Source organism: Saccopteryx leptura, chromosome 10 (genome assembly GCF_036850995.1).
Source record: "Saccopteryx leptura isolate mSacLep1 chromosome 10, mSacLep1_pri_phased_curated, whole genome shotgun sequence".
In the NCBI taxonomy this organism is placed as follows: Eukaryota; Metazoa; Chordata; class Mammalia; order Chiroptera; family Emballonuridae; genus Saccopteryx; species Saccopteryx leptura.
The window spans coordinates 32,792,646-32,814,913 of record NC_089512.1 but is presented as its reverse complement, the minus strand read 5'-3'; the positions used below and the strand labels follow the sequence as shown (position 1 = coordinate 32,814,913).

Here is a 22,268-nt window from a genome sequence, read left to right as displayed (position 1 = left end):
GGAAGCCATTTTAAACTCATGTTCATGGCAGGTCAAATGATGCTGAATCAAAAGTGTTCCCTTAGAACCTTTCCAAAGTTTAGCCTTCAAACTGCTCATACTGCTACTTCCTATCTTGACATCACCTGTTCTAGAAGCAAATCTCCTAGAAAAATGGTGCTACAAACAGAAAAAACAAGACTGTGGGTACAGCAGAAGAGCTCTGGTGCTCAAGTTGTCTGTCACAATATATATCATCTAATGAGGAGACTAGTTAATCTAGAAATGGATTGTTAACTGACTCTAGTATATATTCTTGGGATATGCTTACTAAACAACTTTTGTGATTTAGAAATGCTAAACTACTTTGACTCTCGGACATATTTTACTTTAAAAAAAATATAGGCTAACAAAAATAAAAATCTATTTTGCTTTTCAACAAATAACTAATATTTTAATGTTTTTATAAAAACAATTCTTTTCAGATACTCTGATTAACCTTTAAGTGACATAAAAAAACCATCAGTATTCTTTATTACCAATATTTTGTACAATTTAAGATGTTTAGTATTTAAAGAAAAAAAGGAGAATTTATCATAACTCACTGAGTTTAGTTTGTCTTGGATTCTTTTAAAAAAGTTAGGCCCAGAATTTTAGTTATCTAATTACCATTCCAGTCAAATAGGACATCTATGTGTGAATTCTAAATAAAATATAAAATATTTCAAACTAATAAACCTAAGACCCACTGATTGGACTGTATTTTTAGAATTGGTTTTACTAGGATTAGATAACTAAGACTTCAATAAAGCTAACTATATATTGAGTTCCACTGATTAAAAATGCAGTTATGCTTTTGTGGTAAATTTCTAGACAAATCATAAATGTAAAGCACAACACTATAAATATTGTACTATTCACAGGTACTTGCTGGAGAAGTGAAACACTTGTATTCAAATTATCAAAATTCTGACCTTTCAAAATTATAGCTTTTCAAAAACAATTTTTTGAAAATCAGCATTTGCTTTTAAACTGTTAAAATGTCAATTTCAAGTTTTAAAGATCCCTACAGATAAATCTTAAAGTTGTTCCTTTCAGTCTCAATTATTTTTTACTTTCAACTATATATTCAACACAGAACCAATTTCTAAATAAGCATCTAATGAAAAAGTTAACGTAAAATAAAACTAGGCAATCTAATATTGCTTGTATAGTCTTAATGTGATTTATCAATACTCAAAATTAAATTTCTATAATAGTGAAAAACTTTCAGTCTCTTCTTAATATTCAAAACCAGCAACTTCCCATGAGACTAGAAAGTTAGAAGAGAGGATCAAACAGATTTAAGCACTGCCCGACTTCTTCTAAAATGATGCACTCTTTTATCCTAGAAAAGACAGAAACAGTCTTTTTTACTTCACAGAAAACTTCCTATTATCATTATGACCTAAGAGAGTTGCAAAATACTATAAGAGAAAAGTGAACCTTTTGGGGAAATATTCCTGAACTTTGATAAATATATTAATGACTAGTTTTATACAATAATTTGGTTTAAAAAAGAAATCTTGGTAAACTCATTAACAGAGAACTTAGAAACAGTACCATTTTATGCAGATTATTAATGATTTGACAGTGATGACCCAAAGACAACTGATGAAAAATATATGTAATTTTAAAAAGTACTGTTTTTATTAACAGAAATGTATCTGGTAGAAATCTTAACTTGAGAACAGCATAGTACTTCAAGCTGAAATCCTATACTTTTAAGATTAAAAGATAAATGTTTTGGCATCTTTAAAGGCACATCTTTAACCTGTGATAAAGATGCATCATTCTTTGGGAAATTAAAAAATGAAAAATTTTCCTTTTATTTTATGTTGCCTGCAGATGTACAGATAGAAGAAAGTGAGGCCTTGCAAAGAGGAATGAAGGTAAGTAAACCAATAACAACATAATAGAATTTTCTTCTCTACATATTTAGCTTAACCCTGCCCTTTTCCTAGAGATTAAATTCAGTTGTCATATAAACAATGGTGACTACTAAAAAAAATTATGTTATTTGTCAAGAGGGTAACATCTTATTTAAGTTAAAGCCCAGAAAAGTGGTTATAAACTCAAATCTTCACAGGTCAAGTAGGATATAAAAAATTATGACGCGGATGAAATAACAGAATTGAATTTATCATGGAAACAGTATATATACCCTGCCTAAAAGCATTCAAATTCAGTTGAAATAATAATATTTAATCAATCAAAATAGGTCTAGAGGCCAGACAACTGGAGGCTACCAACTTTTAGTTTCTGGCCCAGAGGAGAAAACTCTGAAAAGTTCAAAGGAGATTTATCTAATACCAGGTGAAAATTCAAATTTAAACATTTTTACTTTGCACACAGATTGTTTTACACACTGCCTACTTAATCTTCAAGAACTATGGGCAAAGAAAGTGATACGCCAGTTCCTTTCTTTTAAATTGGCTTTGTAGAATATAACAAAAAAGCAAATGTCAACTTAATTGAATATTTACTTCATGTTGAAAGATGGTAAGAACTTAATCCTGCTATAGGGCTTTATTCTTCCTATTCTTCCGAAGTACTTAGTATTACCCTTCAAAAAAGGCTTTACACTTCATTCTACGTTCATTCATAGATGGAATAAAACAAAACAAAACTATTCTCATTTCCCTGTTTTAAGACACAAAGCAATGGTGAGAAACTTGTTTTTGAAAGTACAATGGTGCAATCATTTAGAAAAATTCTGGAAGTTCCTTGAAAGGAAAAAATGTTACCATTTGACTCAGCAATTCCATCCCTAGGTATATACCCGAGAAACAGAAATGTGTCCACATAATCACTTGTACATGAATGCTCTCAGATAATTACCTATTAGAGCCAGCAAGTGGAAAAATCCAAAAATCTATCAAGTGATTAGTGGAAAAACAAAATGGTATATCTATAAATAAAAAGAAATAACGTATGACTCATACTGTAACACTGATGAATCTTGAAAATATACTAAATGAAAGAAGCCAATGGCAAAAAACCACATGTATTATTCTGTATACATATATAAAATGTCTAGAATAGGCAAAACCTTAAAGAAAGTAGGTTAATGTTTGCCTAGGGCCACAGGAGTTGGGGGTAAATGGAGAGTGACTGCTAATAGATGAGATTTTCTTTTGGTATGACAAAAATATTCTAAAATTGATTGTGGTTATGGTCTGCAAATGTACTAAAAAGTATTAAATTGTATGCTTGAAAGCAGTGCATTGTTTTATGTTCAAATTATCTCTCAATAAACATGTTATTTAAAAAAACAACAAAAATGTCCCTTTACTAAGAAACACAATATTCCTCCCTCATTGGCGTGACCAGTTAGTTCCTTTCCATAATCACAGAATCAGAATTGAAGAGATCTTGGAGATCCTTAGTGTTACGTATTATTTTAGACTTGTAAAAACTGGAGTCTTAACAAAATTTACATGTCTTGTCCAAAGTGATAGAATCAGAAACCAGACTTTCTTAAATTCAAACACTCCTATTTCTCTTCCAACCCACCCACTCCGAAACAACTTCTATTTCTATTTCTTTCTACTCAGCTCTTTTTACTACTTTATCTCTTCTTCCCCCACATTCGAGTGTCATCTGAGTGATCAATTTCTTTTCTACTCTTTAGTCCAATAGCCATGTACTCATACATAAGTTCTTTCTATATCTAAACTTTTCTATTTCATTAAGTTAATATTCTCTTTCCACTCTTTCACAAACTCTTCCAATTATAAGCTTCTGCTAAAGATTTGTTCCCAAAGTACAAACCACACTGTATCAAGGTTTGAGCAGCATAAAATGAACTACCAACCAGTTAAAACTCAACTCACAATGGTTTACTGAATTCCAATCAAATGCCAAAGAGTTCAATTAAATGCTCTATGTTAGTGGTTTTCAACCATGGGTCTGTGAAAGAGTTTACCAACCCAATGTTGTAAAAAGATTATCTATATAAATGGGTCCACAGACCTGCAGTTGAAACCACTGCTCTATTTAATCTCAAAATGTATATACCACAGGGGGAAAAAAATGCTTCATTGATAACAAACGTGGTTTGTATCCTGTGTACTACCTTTCATACCTTGAAGTAGTCATCTTGATTAACAACAGAGTTTCTCAGTCTGTTCTCTGGATTAAACAGACAAGATACCACTGTCTGTATGCTTCGGTCCACAGATTTCTGAAACACACACATTTTCAGTAATATAAAGACTATTCCTTCTTACTGTTAGCAAGCTTTTTAAAAGTTTAATAAATACATATATAATTATTTCTAAAGAATTTTTATGGAATCAATTCTTACATCAGTTAGAATTGAACTTTTCTATCATATTCAAGAAATATTTTAGTGATAGAGTACTGGTTTTAAAAGCTCAATTAAGTAAAACCCTAAGATATCTGCTTAAGGCTCTTTAATTTTTCCCATTAGATAAGAAACCATAAACTTCAACAATTAAAAAAAAAATTACCAGGACAAAAACCTGGTATTATAATTATACTTTGAGCTACTTTAATATATTTCACCCTACAGTTCAGTAGATCTCAACTTTTTTCCTCCCTGAAAAACACCTGGACAAAGTTCACACACTACAATGAAAATTCTCCACTGTTAACTATATTCACACCCATTTAATTAAACACGAGAATTCAAAGTCAAAGTGAGAGCATTTTTATTAATCTGCTCTGATGATAAAAAAGAAACAACTCTACTTCAATATTTCAATTATTACTACTAGTGACTCTACTACACTTGAAAGCTGCAATATAATGTTATAAAAATAACACTATAAATAATTGCATATTACAGGCATTTAACTTAGTAAATGTTTAAATTGGTCTAAAACAGGTAGGTATAATTTGTACTAATCCCTCTTTTGCAGAATAGGAGGCTTGAGGAACCTTACCATTGCACTCTGCTAAATCGTCTTAATACACTATTTATTCAAGTATGATTTAAAAAATGATGAGAATGGAACAGAGAAAGGATTACTGCATCAGAAATTATATGTATCCACTAAAAGTTTTGGGAGAGGTACCTGAAATTTCATCATCTTTAACACAAACTGACAAATTATTAGTCAAATTATTCAAGCTTTTTCATTTGGCTTTCATAAATTTGTGAAAAGATGCTTGCTTCTCAAAGGGCAATTATTAAAATTTAAAAAAATATATTAATAAAATTGTTTGCCTTTTGTGGGCCATTTCCAGAGGATGGAGCAACTTCATGAACTGAGCATTCACTTGTCAAAACTTCAGCTCCCGAATCCACTTCATTGCAATGGTAGTTAACAGCTGTATAAACCTACATTTAAAATGATAAGTGTAATTAAAAGATGTACATTAGATACACTTCTAAACAATCTATTCTTCAAAATGGTGAGCTGATACTGAAGGTTTAAATGTGGGTCATGTTAAAGTTCAATTACATTATCACAGAAACTTTAGACTGAATAGCTGAATTGCAATAAGGCAGTCTTTTATTTTGAAATGTCTCTTAAGCCTCAACACAATCAGAATTAGAAGGGCTCTAAAACAAAGAAACTTCAAAATATAGTAAGGGAATAGGAATTTCCCAGTGCCTGAGAGTCCATCGTTCAAATACCTACTAGTCCTGATGAAAGACAGAAGGTAGTACTCAGTTATTTTAGAGGTAACACTCCTTTGTTTTATCCCTTTTCTTATATAACAGTATTACAGCAAAATATTACTTTACTTCTCTGTAACAGATTTTTTATAGGTAGAAAACTAGAAGCAGATTCAATATTAATTCTAAATTCATAGAATTAGCATTAGCATACTAGCTTCCTTGAGTTATATATTCTATCAGTAACTAATTGAACACCTGCTATATGCAGAGCAGCCAATGCTTAAGCACACAAACCCAGCCAAGAAACAAACAAGAAGCAAAGCAGTTTCTCCCATGGAAGTATACATTTCAATTGACAAGAAATTAAGACATATACATAATGTAAAAACAATTAAAATATATCTATGCACATATGATATGGCAAAAGGTCAAGAACTATATACAGAATATACTTTAAAATAAAAAAACGAATGTTTGGCTAATGCACCTTACCGGAGGTAGAACGTAATTCCTTTGTTCCCCAGTAGGCCATTGTGGTGGCATCTTAAAAAGAAAAATAATTATTTAACTATTCCTACACTTTTCACAAAGATTTGAGAGAAATAATGTTGAGGTAATTTTCATGCTGCCCCCTTGAACTTGTTTAATAAAAGGAACAGAATGAAAGTAGTTCTTTATGCTTCTAATACCTAAAGATTTTATTATTACTTTCACGTATAAACACCACCTTTCCCTCAATTTTCTGAAGTTTTCATTCAGGAAAGCTCAAGGATCTTTAAGTTTGTTACCATATGTTATAGATATAGTCATACTATATCTATGAGCAGAAATTCAGAAAACCATTGTGTTGTAGTAGCCAGCTAAATAAACACTATCAAACATAACTGGAAGTCAATGCTCTAAGAATTGAGTAATCATTTTATTTCAACCTATTCCCCTAGTAAAATTTATAAACGTCAGTCTGGGTTTCAGCTACTTGAGAGCAAAGATGAGTAATACATGAAGGGGACACCAAATCTGGTAAGACTTTTTGCTAAGTACACTCCTGTCAAAATAGCATTCCCTTATTTCTAATAATATGGAAAATTTAATTCAAAGTTATTTTCTTAAATTTTAGGCATAATCAACTAGTTTAAATGACAAACTATTGGGGAAGTTTACATAAAGGCCTCAGTAATATTCTGAAGTAAATAATTTGTTCCCTCTTAAATTACCTGATAATTATACACAGGCAGCTGATATCCAGTGATGACCTGAACTGGTGAATTTGGGTAAGTAGGATATGCCTAAAAATAAAGTTTCAGAAAGAATATATTAAAAAGATATATTTTTTTAATTAGAAAGAAATGTTTTCCCCCAAAGAACAAAAATATGAAAATAAATAAATCAAGTTATTTTTCTATATACAATGCAGGATCCTATTCAGTGACTGGCTTCATGAAGAAAAAAGTTACTGTCTAGGAGGAATAAATAAGAAAAGTGACTGATTTTGCCACCTTATGTTTCTTTTGTGTATTTATCCCCACCCAGAAGTTCTTTATTACATTGGTGTCAAGGCCCTACTAGGATAGATTTTCCATGTTAGAGTTATATTAATACATCTGCTATTTCTTTGTAAAAACACTTTTAGATAGTTTTGTATTTCTCTGACAATATCGGGGGATAATGTGTAGTCAATGTATAGTCTTCCTATACTTTATTGCTCTATGGCTCTTTCTGTATTTTACTCCCCTCCTTTTTTTTAGGTGAGAAGAGGGGAGATAGTGAAGCATACTCCTGCATGCACCCCCCTCCCCATCCCGACCAGGATCCTCCTGGCACCCCATTAGGGCTACATTCCCCATAAGGGCTATTTTTAGTCCCTGAGGCTGAGGTGATGGGACCAACTGAGCTACCCTCTGGCTGCAGGAGGGGAAGAGGGAGAGGAGGGGAAGAGGAAAGGGGAGAGAAACAAATGGTAGTTTCTTCTGTGTGCCTTGACTGGGAATCGAACCCAGGACATCCATATGCTGAGCCAACACTCTATGCACAGAGCCACCGGCCAGTGTCCCATATTTTACTTCTAAAAGTTAAGAGCAATATATAACCCCAAACTAGAAAATAAGACAGTAAAATATGATACATCTTTCAATAAATATTATTGATTAAAACCTTCTAGGTAGTAGCATACATGAATACTCAGAATGGCAATAACACGATTAATGTTAGGAACAGGTAGGTTTTTTCTTCTAACCATGTTTAGAACAAGAAAAATAAAAAATATACCCTATACTTTAGGAAAATGAAAAATGTAAACAAAGGAGTTATTGTAGCACTATTTCATTATTGTTTTCTTTCCTTGCAAATGTCTTTTAAACTGAATAAAACGAATAAAATGCTATTTATCGGCCTAACCTGTGGTGGCGCAGTGGATCAAGCATCGACCTGGAATGCTGAGGTCGCTGGTTCAAAACCCTGGGCTTGCCTGGTCAAGGCACATATGGGAGTTGATGCTTCCTGCTCCCCCCCCCCTTGTCTCTCTCTCTCTATCTATCTCTCTCTCTCTTCTCTAAAATGAATAAAAATAATTTTTTAAAAAAAGAAAATGCTATTTATTCATCATCAACAGGAGATAATAAGTATGCTACATACCACTTCAAATATTAAAGTAACCAGGACCAAATTGTATGCCAGATTTAAGAGTTTACAAATACAGTTAAGTCATTGTTCTAGAACCCATCCATTCTAGAACCAGAATACATCTAGAAGTCGGCCGTTTATATAGGGAGGAATGTGGAAATTATTGCAAATAAAAAATAACTAGACAAATAGTTAATCTTAGAGAGGAATAAACCAGGCAGACACTTAAGAAGGGTTGATTTCAAATATTTTATGAGTTATTTATTATGTAAAGGAAAAAGGGAAAAGATATATTTTATGTGGCTATACAGGTCAGTTTTCAAAGTCTTAAAAACTACATAGAAGCAGATTTTAGTTTAGAATAAGAAACAACACTAAGAATGACATTAAAAAAATAGATTTCTCATCACTCAAAGTATTCAAACAGGAACAGTATTATCACTTATGGAAATTGGGGGCATAATTCCAGAGGGTAAGAAGTGAGAACGGCTTACTTTTAAGTGCCCCCTATCTATAAGATCTCCCATACTAATAAATGAAAAAAACAAACAAAAGACTAGGAATGTAGGTAATTCTTACCTGAACATATTGAGTTATAGGATTCATCATGGTTGGAGGCTGCATGTAAGTTTCAGGGTTTGGATTACTCCAGACACTCTGAAACTGTGGTGGAGGAGGAGGATTAAAGACCAGAGGACGTGGCTGCACGTGATAACCACCTTTTTAAAGAATAAAAAGAAAACAAAGCCTATTTTTAGTTCTCTAAAAAGCTATACCTGTCAACAAGAAAGTCTTCTTTACTCACATAAATTTTGTTTCCTGATTGCAGGGCCCAGTTTCAGCTTTTTCCCATGGAAATTTATCTGTGACTGAAAATAAAATAGTAACAAAAGTAGAATCAATTTCTAAGTCTCTCTAAGATTTTGATAAATACCCAAATCTTCTAAAATTTCTATTAGAGAAGATCAGTGGTAAGAACATAGTAAATCAAAATTTATCAGCACCTTACCATCACTACTCAAGTGTTGAGAGGTGCTGTGGAATTTAATCAGAAACCTCTATATTCTGTCTCTAGCTCATGAAGCTGTAAGCCCAATCAAAAATAAAATAGGTTCTCACAAGTATGTAAGATTACGCAAGTTCCAATTTGAAAAAGGAAGTATATCTCTATATTTTATACAAAACTGAATATATATTATTCAGAACTCAAAAAATACTAAACATTCCATCTATAATCTAAGATATTTTTCCATATGATTACTTACTTCTATTATCTTCTGCACATCCACATCATTATAAAATGAAACAAATCCATAGCTAAAAAAATAAATGAAGTATATAAAATCATCACCATAACAGTGCATGTTTTAAAACTTCTAGTATTCTATGAAGTTAAAAAATGACAAATATTTTTTAGATATACATGATAGTCTATAAATATTATTTTTACCTTATAATTAAAATAGTGTGGGAACCTTATTCACTAACAGAAAATTCCCATCTATGAACTAAATTTAATTTATTATTCATGGCAAGATGGTTAAAATTTAAGATTCAATAAAATGTTCAAAGAAAACAATTCTTTGATAAAACTGATTAATCTACTTAGTGAAATAAATGAAATTGGGAAATATTTAAATGTAAATATTAGGAAAATGATTAAACAAAAAGAGCTGGCAGCAAACTCTTATCCTTGACATGAAGGAAGTTAACAAAAAAGCAACATTTCATTTACACAAGTATGAAAATACCAGTTTTGAATGTTGCCTGATACTCTAGACTAGGTTCATACGTATCTACTAATTTATACTCAACATGTTTTACTTACCCTTTGGACACACCAGTTCGATCCGTGATTATCTTCACTTCTTTTACTGAACCATATCTAGCAAAGAAACTTCTAATTTCGTTTTCATCCATCTATGGAGAAGAATTTTACTTTAATAGTAAATATTCAGCATTCAAAAATTTCAATTATGCTACAAAAGATTTAATGATATGGAACTACTTCCCCCAAGTATCCTGAAACCAACTCTAGCTCTTTGTCAAAGATATTTTTTTAGTTCCTATAGGTTAAACACAAAATTACTAATTCCAAACCTGCATGAAGTATAAAAAAAAAAAAGCCTTATGTTTGAAGTAAGGGCCAAAATCCCATTATTCACAAAATATATTTTTAATAAGTTAAATATGAATGCAATACCTACCCTAACATCAATTCCACCAACAAAAACGGTGTTTGGCATGATTTTGCCTTCAGGTAAGACATAGCCTTGGCTGGTCGTAGATGATGAGGACTGGGTACTGGCCTCTCTGGAGATGGTTGACTTCGGAGTCTCAGAATTTGCAGCAGACTGTAGTTTGGTAAACAAATATCACTAGATATACAGGCAAAAACCATATGCAATGTGAAATATAATTTTTACTTTTAAAGTATAAAATTTTCATATAAATTCTTTTCATTGTAAATTAGTCATAAATACAGCTTTAGTTCAGGCCCAGATGTAATTGGAGCAAATCAGCATGAAATTTTTTAACAGAAGGATATAGTATATAGTACTTTCCTAACTCAGTGTTGCTCACTGCCATCTCCGATACAATGATGTAGAATACAGATTTTATATTGAGTTTATGAAATACTATGTGAACTGGTAAAAAAAAGTAGCAAATTCAGGTTTGTAAAAAAATAAAGTTATTAGCCCAGCCTGTGGTGGCACAGTGGATAGTGTTGTCTTGGAACACTGAGGTCTCTGGTTCAAAGCCCTGGGCTTGCCTGGTCAAAGCACATATAACAAGCAACAAGAAAGCAATGAACAACTAAACTGAAGCAATTATGAGTTGATACTTCTCGCTCCCCCCACTCTGTAAAATAAATAAAATCTTAAAAAAAAAAAGAAAATAATTAAAGTCACCATGTTCTATGCCAATAAGCAAATTCTTATTTTACAAGTAACTTAATAAAAACCATGGTAAAATCTTAACATTTTTTGCTCACATGTCATAGGTTCCTGCTTAAAAAGGGCTTATAATCCTTTTCCCTAATGCTAGGGTGTTCAAAGAATCTTCTGAAATAACATTTTTTCTTCTTGAATTATACCAAGTCAGTTTTACTGACAATTTTAATTTTCACAGTGGGCTGATAAAATAGAAATGATACTACCTTTAATTTTTAGAAAGAGACCCACACATGAAACCCATCATTCTTCTGGATTCTGGTCAGAACTCTGTCTACACTAAGGTTAATGTCAATTCTGTGAAGCAGAATTTAGTGGTGATATATGCTGGAAAGACAGTATAGCATAATAAAACAAAAATTGATTTATTAAGGCAACGTAGGTTCACATCCCTTACTAGGTTACAAGCCATATACTTCTCAGCTGTTTATGTCTGGGAAAATAACTTTGAAAATAAAGTGAGATAACATCTGTGAATTCATTTTGAAAAGAGTATGAAGTTTCTTTCCTGGTTTTACTATTAAATTAGTTATTTTCTAGATACTTTATTAATTAACAACTATTTTGAGTTGTAACTTCAAGAAATTATTTTATGGCATATCCACTCATTTGAAACTCATTTATAAAGTAAAAGCTAAGTACAAAAGGCTGCAAAAGAGAGATAAAGCTATTAAACCTCAGTTTATGGAGGGTAATGAGGACAAAAGGAGCCAACTGATTAACATTTTTAAAAAGGTATGCATAGTAATTTTTTTGAAATTAGTAACAGTGAGAACGTAGGTAGAATTTCTATTTTGTTAGATGTTAGAAGTTACTGATAAATTTAAGATTCTACAAACTGCTATACTAATAAAGATGAAGTAAAAACTGGCAAATCACCAAACTTGAGCACTTTGGATTTTCTGTATTAATCTGTGCTTATAATTGCTATTTCTTGCTTCTATTTAAATATTCCCTGGCCCTGGCCGGTTGGCTCAGTGGTGGAGAGTCGACCTGGCGTGTGAAGTCCGGGTTCAATTCCCGGCCAGGGCACACAGCAGAAGCGCCCATCTGCTTCTCCACCCCTCGCCCTCTCCTTCCTCTCTGTCTCTTCCCCTCCCGCACGCAGCCAAGGCTCCATTGGAGCAAAGATGGCCCGGGCGCTGGGGATGGCTCCGTGGGCTTCTGCCTCAGACACTAGAATGGCTCTGGATGCAACACAGCGACGCCCCGGATGGGCAGAGCATCGCCCCCTGGTGGGCATGCCAGGTGGATCCCGGTCGGGCGCATGCAGGAGTCTGTCTGACTGCCTCCTCGTTTCCAACGTCAGAAAAATACCAAATAAATAAATAAATAAGTAAATTAATAATACTCCCTAATTCTTTCCTTTGACTGTGGTATAGTAATTTCATGACAATAAAGTGGGAGAGTAAATTATTTTTGAAGTGTTTCCATTATAAAACATACACTGTAACTTTTAATTTTTTTTCTAAACGGAACTATATAACAGAAGCTACATATATTTAAGAACTTTAGATTTCATTTACTATAGACAATTTATCAATCACTTTCAATTAGCTCATTTAAAATTCCAAAAACAAATAAAACAGTGGTTCTGAAATTCCTATAAATCTTTTTTCCTTCTCAATTACCTTTACAGGATTATCTGTCTGTGAATCACAAAAAAAGGACTTTATAAAATTTACAAGTGTAAGATCAGGCCATAAAACTGTGCCAGACTATATGGGATAGTAATAATGTATTGATTCTCAATCGGTAGATTTTGCCGGACAGGGACATTATTGGTTGTTACAACTGAGGGGCATTCCTTGTCTACAGTGGAAAGATGCCAGGAACACAATAAATGTCTATTATGCAAAGGACAACCCATCACAACAAAGAATTACCTAGTCCAAAATCTGAACAGGTTCATAGTTGAGAAACACTATGATAGAGCTGCCAGAACTGAAAAGAAGTTCTAATTCTCGTATTCTACAATATTTACACCATAGTAAAATCAACACTTGAGACAACTAAACAGTGATTTGAAGAAAAGAGAAAAAATCCATTAATTATAGGAAGTCTGACTTCCAGTTGGGTCGTACAGATTGGTTGCCGGCCTAATTAAGATTATTAAATATAAAATTCATCAATCATTTTTTTACCAGTGTCCTAACACCTTAAATTAAGGCACCACCATGTCCTAGTCCTTAGCCAGCAGATGGCGCTCAAAGCTAAGTAAGCAAAGCACTTCACTTTATAAAGACTGAGCAGAGATTTTTCAATTCCTATTGTGTGTATTTACATAATTATAATTTATATATACAATATCCATAACCAATAGAAAACTTACTTTTAAACTGCTGCCAAAAAAACTCAATAAAACAAAAAGTTTAGTGTTAAAGCATTAATCTTAACCATCAATTGAACAGAGAAACTAAACTACATGCAAATTAAATTTAATTATTTTTCTTCATTGTACAATAATTCCTAGTAGTAAGTGTTGAAAATGAGTAACACTGAGATATTAAATAGGAGTGAACTTGGAGGCCATTATATACACAATTCTCATCACTGCTATTTACAGTAATACATTCTGTTACAGTTGGATAACCAAATGACAATAACTAAAAGCTGAAAAAACAGTCACTCCTAGGTGTCAGCTCCTTGACATTACATATTTCATTCAACTACTATGTCTACATGCCAGCAGACTGAGTGGCCAGCAGACTGAGTGAGATCTATATACATTGACCCAAAAGTCTACAATTTGTATTCATCAGTTATATCCATGGAATGAAGGAACTAATGAAGAAAAAAACTAAGGAAATAGGAAATGAAAATCAGAATAAAACCTTGTAAGTAAATTCAAGAGTAAACTCTTGGGAGAAAATATCTCAACAATAAACAATCCTGGTAAAGCTGAGCAAGAATGGGGGCAAGAAAGCAAAAAACAAAACAAAACAAAACAACACAGTCATGAAAAAGGGGACATGAACACATGGTAAGAAAATGCTATTATATGCTCTATCAGAGTAAATTTGGAAATTCTGATGAAATGGCTAACTTTTTAAAAATAATCTTAAGGGAAGAAAGAACACTTGATTCCTAGACCATTTTCACTGGGGTTTTTTCCAAATTTTAAGGAAATGATTTGTGTGTGTAGGGTATAAGCTGACACCAAAACAGAAACAATCGTAAGTACAAGAGGAGGTGGAAGAGAAAGAAAATTCAAATGCTTTTCTTAAAAAATTTTTTTCAGAGAGAAAAAAATATATTTCTCAATTCCTTTTACAAAATCAACACCAGCTAAGTAACAAAACTTGATTAAGCCTGACCTGTGGTGGCGCAGTGGATAAAGCTTCGACCTGGAAATGCTGAGGTAGTCGGTTCAAAACCCTGGGCTTGCCTGGTCAAGGCACATATGGGAGTTGATGCTTCCAGCTCCTCCCCCCTTCTCTCTCTCTGTCTCTCCTCTCTCTTTCTTTCTCTCTCTCTCTCTCTCTCTCCCTCTCCTCTCTAAAAAAATGAATTTAAAAAAAATTAAAAAAAAGAAAAAGAAAAACTTGATTAAGATCATTCACTCCTGTCCCTAGTAGAGATGCAAAATTCCAGCAGTATATAAAAAATCTACAATTAAATACAGTTTAGATTGGAAATGCAAGGATGGTTCATTCTTAGGAAATCTGTTACTGTAATTCACCATAAAGAAAACATTTGATAAATTACAGCATTTATTTTTTAATTTTAAAAAAGCCCAAGTACAATAAAAATAGAATAATCTTACTTCCTATCAATCTAATTCTAAGCCATCATCAGGTTTGAAGTAGAACATTAGTTACATACTTATATTGAAATTAGGAGTAAGGCCAAGGCCCTGGCCGGTTGGCTCAGCGGTAGAGCGTCAGCCTGGCATGCGGGGGACCCGGGTTCGATTCCCGGCCAGGGCACATAGGAGAAGCGCCCATTTGCTTCTCCACCCCCCCCCCCTCCTCTCTGTCTCTCTCTTCCCCTCCCGCAGCCAAGGCTCCATTGGAGCAAAGATGGCCCGGGCGCTGGGGATGGCTCCTTGGCCTCTGCCCCAGCTGCTAGAGTGGCTCTGGTCGCAGCATGGCGACGCCCAGGATGGGCAGAGCATCGCCCCCTGGTGGGCAGAGCATCGCCCCTGGTGGGCGTGCCGGGTGGATCCCGGTCGGGCGCATGCGGGAGTCTGTCTGACTGTCTCTCCCCGTTTCCAGCTTCAGAAAAATACAAAAAAAAAAAAAAAAAAAATTCATTGAGGTTTTGTTTTAATATAGAAAAATTACTCATTATAAAGGAACTTGCTAAGACAATTAATGGTATAATCTTACACTCTAACATTATATAATATTCAAAATTCCTTTAAACGTATCTTTGGAGTAATGTCCACTAAATTAAGTGAAAGATAGTAGCTGTAAACAGTGTTATATATTACATCTTCTGTAAAACAAGATTCGCCTATTTAGATGCAATATATGCACAACAACAATCTGGAAGGGCATATACTTCAAATTATTAACAGGTGTTGAGATGAAGATAGACCTCTATTTTCTTTCACTGATGACTTTCAAGTGAGTTAATGGTGTTAACTTTTATAATCAGGAAAAAAATAAGCTATTAGCATTGCCCTCCTTTTCCTCTAAAATGAAGAGAAAAAATATTGTAAAAAATTATTTATAGTAATTCAGTGATTACTAGTTATTATGGATAGCTACAGGACAAATTACTATTACAAATTACAGATAATAAGTTTTAATCAACACATGCACTAATATAAGTTGAATATATATATATTTTCTTTTACCTCCAAAAACAGAATTATGCTATCAATAAATACACACTGCATATAATGCATCTGTGACTTCAAAGTTGGTCAAAAGTATTTAGTTGTTATTTTTCTCCCAGAAGTGAGAAGCTGGGACGCAGAGAGACAGACTCCCGCATGCGCCCGACCAGGATCCACCCGGCACGCCCACCAGAGGGCGACACTCTGCCCATCTTGGCCATTGCTCTGTTGCAACCGAAGTCATTGTAGCACCTGAAGCAGAGGCCACAGAGCCATCCTCAGTGCCCGGGCAAACTTTTGCTCCAATGGAGCCTTGGCTGCGGGAGGGGAAGAGAGAGACAGAGAGAAAGGAGAGGGGGAGGGGTGGAGAAGCAGATGGGCGCTTCTCCTGTGTGCCTGGCCGGGAATCGAACCTGGGACTTCCACACGCCAGGCTGACGCTCTACTACTGAGCCAACCGGCCAGGGCCTCACCCAGTTTTTATCTTTTCTTATTTCTTGACTTAGTGAGAGGAAGGGGGAAGAGACAGGAATGTCTGACCCTGTATGTGCCCTGACCAGGGATTGAACTGCCAACCTTTGCACTTCTCGACAATGCTCCAACCAATGTAGTGCTTATATTGCAGTGGTGGGGAATCAACCCCATCTACTCACCAAAACTCACACATGCACCCCATAAATACACCGTCCCAATGCTGGTTTAGAGCTCGTGGGAAAACTGCCCTCAAATTGGTCGGTCAGAAACAAAGGCAACCACACTGGGCTTGTGCGGAAACCCTGGCAGCGGCCCGGCCGTTGTGCGAAGCCACTCCCCCCATGGCCTGCATGACCAGCTGTCACTCAAGCACCCGAGCTCCCGCCCGCTTACAGGCCGCGCCTAAAACACGCCTCAGTTGGCGACCACTCCCACTCCATGTCCTCCCCTCCACGAACCTTGCCCCCTCAACCCCCGCAAGGACCACGAAAGAGCCACCATCCGGGGAGGCTCCGGCCCTCAGAGTCAATGACCACGTAGCTCAGACAGCCTAGGCCAGGGGCGTTTCGTGGCGGCAAGCCGACGCCATTTTGTGAAGGCCACAGAGTCCCCGTAGCATGAGCACAGGGAGGGGCGGGAAGGGAGGATAAGGCCGGGGAGGGGCGGAGGGGGGGAGGAGCCAGAGAGGGCAGGGCGGGGGAAGAGCGGGAAGGGAGGGCAGGGCGGGGGAGGAGCGGCAAGGCTGGGGACGGGCGGAGGGGTGGGAAAGGAGGGCAGGGCGGAGGAGGAGCGGCAAGGGTGGGCAGGGGAGGAGCGGCAAGGGGGGGGAGGAGCGGCAAGGGTGGGCAGGGGAGGAGCGGCAAGGGTGGGCAGGGGAGGAGCGGCAAGGGTGGGCAGGGGAGGAGCGGCAAGGGTGGGCAGGGGAGGAGCGGCAAGGGTGGGCAGGGGAGGAGCGGCAAGGGGGGGAGGAGCGGCAAGGGTGGGCAGGGGAGGAGCGGCAAGGGGGGGCAGGGCGGGAAGCGGGGGAGGAGCGGGGGAGGAGCGGGGAGGAGCGGGAAGGGGGGGGCAGGGCGGGGGAGGGGTGGGCAGGGGGAGGGGGGGAGGCCGGGACTGGATGCGGTGGGAAGGGGGGGGGACAAACTGAGGGGGATGGGCAGGGAAGGGAGACTGAGGTGGAGACAGGAGGCCGGGGCAGAAAAGGGAGGGAAGGGACAAAAACGGAAGGGAGGGCGGGAGAAGGCCCATACCCGCTTCCCACGGGTGGACAGGCAGCCCTAGCCCACGCTCCACAGCCTTGTTCGCACCCTGGTGGGAGGTGGTGCAAGATGGCGCGAAGGCCGCAGGCCTCGCACGTGGTCCTGGCGGCGGGCGGAACCCGCCCGAGGGCCGCATCCTCCCGCCACACCCCAGCATGGCGTCCCGCCTCCCGCCCTGCAGTGTCTTGCAGGCCGCACCCGGCCGCAGGCCGCCTGCCTCTCCCTCCCACTCTTCGACTGTGCACCCAGGCAGGCGCCTCAGACAGGACACCCAGGGGACCCCACTTCCACGCCGCTCCGTGCCCCATCTTCCCCCCCAAAACCCGAGTTCGGCCACCCCGTTTTCCCCTCAGGCCTCAACTCACCATGATGGCGGCAGCTAGCAGTTCCGCTGATGGGGCTCGAGGAGGAGCAGAGGCTGCTCTACTGGCACCCCCGTTGGGCCTGCTGTTCGGTCTGTTCGTGCCCACCGCCCGGTCTCGACCGGGCAACGGGAGAAAAGTCTGAGAACTCAGGAAAGGCAAAGATGGCAGCAGGCTCAAGATGGCAGCAGGCTGAGGAAGCCCAAGAGCCGCCCTGCAAGGCTGAGGGGCGCAGGCGGACTGAGGCGCAGCCTCTGGGGCTCCGGAAGGCGCTCCTGTGCCTGCTGGGTACTGGGGCTCAGCTGAGTGGCCTCAGCCAATCAGCGACAGCTCCCGCCCGCTGCGAGGCTGGGGGCTCTTGGGGGGACGTCAGCGCCCCGGTGGAAATGCGCAGGGGGTTCTCAGGGGGTGCACGCTGGGCGGCACTGCGCAGCGGGGGGGGCGGGGGAGGCGCCGCCCGAGACAAACGGACCTACCCACGCACAGACACAAACATCACCCCAAAAGTGCCTCAGGAGTACACTTGAAATGAGCATACTTACGTATATGTTAAAATTTTATAAAGTTTTTAATGTGTCTAAGTTCTCGTTTCAAAATGGCGTCCTAAGTGCAAAGGAGTTGTCGCATCACAATTATCCCATCCCTGGCCCCCAAATCTATTGAAACACCTATAGAAATAGAAAATAGAAGTGTCTAAGAACAGGGAACAAAACATCGAAAGAAAAAAACATGGATGCCTCTCTATCAAATTTGAAGTAGATGGGATTGGATTGTAAGAAATAATCAGCAAGGTCAGGCTAGTTTGGTGTTCGGGATGATCATTCCTTAAAAAGGCATTTATTGAGTGCCTATGATTTCAAAGTACCACAGATGCAGGAATGTTCAAAACCGGCAAATATTTTTCTGTCAGGAAATTTAGATTGTAAGGGGAAGAAGAAGGCCTTGCAGAAAGAAGCGAGGCCTGCCTAGAGAATTCTAGAACATTCTCAAGGTCGGAGAAACTGTGCCTAGAGTAAGGGGGAACTGTGAAGTGGTTGGTGGAGCAAATAACACAACTTTAGGAACCCCCTCAATACCCTGTCCCCATAGGGTATAACTGTCTATGACTAGTATCCTCAAACTTCACTTTTGTACAGATAAAAAAGCCAGAAAATATTACTTTGTCAGATCGCAAACTGCTGGACTTCTGTAGCCTGAAAAACTGTGTTACTACCAACACCTAGCATACCGGATAAAATAAAAACCTTAGTTTTTATAAGCAGCTAAACCCATAAAAAAACGAAGGGAAAGCCTTAGGTGGCCAGAAGTTAAAAAGAAAACTAGAGCAATGACTTTTTGAACTGGTTCTCCTCCAGCTCTAGATATGAGGACTGGAGTGTAGGGTGACCAACTATACAGTTTGTCCTGAGCTTTCCTGATTTTAGCACTGAAAAACCCCACACCTCGGAAATCTAGGTCCCAGGCAAACCAGGATGGTTGGTTGTCCTGGGTGTGGTCATCCTTAGCCTCTGTAACCTGAAAGTATAGAGGCAGGTGGTAAGGGTTTGGAGTAGCCCAAGGTGGGAACTGCAACTGACTACACTGCAGAAAGCCGTTGTTTCTGAAAGACATCTGCCGCTTTTTTTTTTTTTTTTTTTTTTGGTATTTTTCCGAAGTTGGAAACGGGGAGGCGGTCAGACAGACTCCCGCATGCGCCCGACCGGGATCCACCCGGCACGCCCACCAGGGGGCGATGCTCTGCCCATCTTGGAGCATCCCTCTGCCACAGTCAGAGCCATTCTAGCGCCTGAGGCAGAGGCCACAGAGCCATCCTCAGCGCCCGGGCAAACTTTGCTCCAGTGGAGCCTTGGCTGCAGGAGGGGAAGAGAGAGACAGAGAGGAAGGAGAGGGGGAGGGGTGGAGAAGCAGATGGGCGCTTCTCCTGTGTGCCCTGGCCGGGACTCCTGCATGCCAGGCCGACGCTCTACCACTGAGCAAACTGGCCAGGGCCCGCTTTTCTTGAAGGTGGAGTTGGGGAAAATACAAAACACCTGAAGGATAAGCAGATGAGGAAGCTTATCCCATTTCTGGGTAAAAAGAAAAAAAAATTTTATCTGGGATGAAATTTTGAAACCCTAGACTTGCATTTCACAAGAGCACTTATGTTTTGTTGGACTCTCAAAACCTAGAAATTGATTCTCCTCCAAAAGATCCCAGATGAGGTATAATCTGGAATGCCTGGCAAAAACAAAAATAAAAGCAATCTGGGGAGACATTTCCATAAAAGGCTGAAAGGATTCTCATTAGACAGAAAAGGACCCTTAAAGATAAGCTCACCGTGAAAAATTATAAAACACTATTTACCGTAAATGAGATTGGCAGACAAAAGAAAAGGTCAGGAACTTAGAGAAGAAACTTCTTTGGGAGTGTGTGTGGTATATGTCTTTTCTCTCAACTTCTTTAGAGTAATATACTGTATGTATATTTTAAGGTAATTTTCTACTATTTTAAAGTCCAAATATCTTTATTCTCCTCTTGGATAATTCGAAGACCTTAGGATGCACACCCCCCTCCAAATTTATAAAGTTATTGTTATACACTACTTTAGTTCTACCCTCTTTTCTTCCTTTAAATTAGGCATCATGTTTTTTTGAGCCATCCACATATGTAAAAATATTGTATGCATTCTATTTTTTTGCACATCTCGGATCTTCTTTCTGGATTATGTCCTTGCACCTGATGTAAATTCTATGGAATTTCCTTTAATGAGAATGTGATATGGTAAATTCTCAAATTGTATTCCCACCTGAAATTCTCTTATTTTTGCCCTTGTTCACTGAAGATAATTATATAGTATAATTCTAGATTTACAGTTCTCTTTTTGTTTCTCAGAATATTGAAAATATTCTATTATCATTTGGTTTCTGTTGCTATTAAGAAATCTGCTGTCAATTTAATTGCTGGTTATGTGCTATTTTTCTTTGTTCTGAAATTTCACAATGATGTGATTGGATGTGGAGTTTTAAAAATTTCTTCTGCTTAAGAGTTTTGGGGCTCTCTCAATTTGTGAATTAACTTTCAACAATTTAAAATATTTGACCCATCTTTTTGGTCAAAGATGAACTGTTTAAGGAATTTAATCTAGTTTTTATATTTCATAGTCCATAAGCAATTCTTATGGTCATTTTTGTTTAGATCATGAGTTTTTCAAAAGTTGGTGGTATTTTCTTGAAATCTGAGAAATCTTCACTTAATTGAGAAAAAATTATTTAAGATCACAATTGACTGTAACTACTGAATGTGTTAAGATTAGTAACATAATTCATGTAAATTCAGAAATAAAATCTCTATATTTCTTCCTATCCTTTAGAGCAGTGATTTTCAACTGGTATGCTGAAGAATTTTTAAAACATGTAATACCTATTTAGTTAGGGGCACTGACCTCTTTTCTCTTAGATTGTCAAATAAAAAAATAACAGCCAACACAACAATAACTGTCTGATGTAAATAAATCAAAATTATACCTATTTTTTGTTAGATTGGCAAATACATATATATTTGTCATAGCTGCAAAAATATATTTTTTAGTGTGCCACAGAATTTTAATAATTAGTTTATGTGTGTGGTGAGATGAAAAAGTTTAAAAATTGTTGCTTTAGAGAATGTAAGAGAGGGAGAAAAAAACTGGCTATTTTTTTAAACTCCTCTGCCAGTTCTATTTTGCTCCTAAAGCCTGAGACTTTGGAGAGAAGGCTTACAATCAGTATAAGCATTCTCAAACTTTATTTACAAAGCATTTTCAGGATTTTTGTTGTATCTGCTCTAAATCTCTACATTATTATTTACCTAATTTTAAAAAAACTGGTGCAGTATTTTTCTACACAATAATATTTATGAAATTACATTTATTGCCCTGGCTGGCTGGCTCAATGGTAGAGTGTAGCCAGCATGTGGATGTCCCAGGTTTGATTCCCCATCAGGCACACTGGAGAAGTGACAGTCTGCTTCTTCACTCCTCCCCCTCTCACTTTCCTCTCTCTCTCTCTCTCTCTCTCTCTCTCTCTTCCCCCCCCCTGCAGCCATGGCTAGATTGGAGAAGGTTGGCCCTAGGTGCTGAGGATGGTCTGTGACCTCCACCTCAGGCGCTAAGAATAGCTTGGTTGCTGAGCAACAGAGCAACACCCCAGGTGGCAGAGCATTGCCTGGAGGGGGCTTGCCAGGTGGATC

At 37.8% G+C, this 22,268-nt stretch overlaps 1 protein-coding gene across 1 annotated transcript; it reads right to left on the bottom strand.

The window, feature by feature from the left end:
- Nucleotides 1–1,312: 1,312 nt before the first annotated feature.
- Nucleotides 1,313–10,819, bottom strand: DAZL (deleted in azoospermia like). The gene is made up of 11 exons (XM_066351612.1): nucleotides 10,814–10,819; nucleotides 10,438–10,584; nucleotides 10,059–10,150; nucleotides 9,496–9,547; nucleotides 9,036–9,099; nucleotides 8,810–8,949; nucleotides 6,826–6,897; nucleotides 6,104–6,154; nucleotides 5,213–5,326; nucleotides 4,106–4,204; nucleotides 1,313–1,366 (listed from the first exon to the last, which is right to left on the bottom strand). The coding sequence occupies exons 1-11, from the start codon at nucleotides 10,817–10,819 to the stop codon at nucleotides 1,313–1,315; spliced, it is 891 nt and encodes a 296-aa protein (XP_066207709.1).
- Between the last annotated feature and the right edge of the window lie 11,449 nt (nucleotides 10,820–22,268).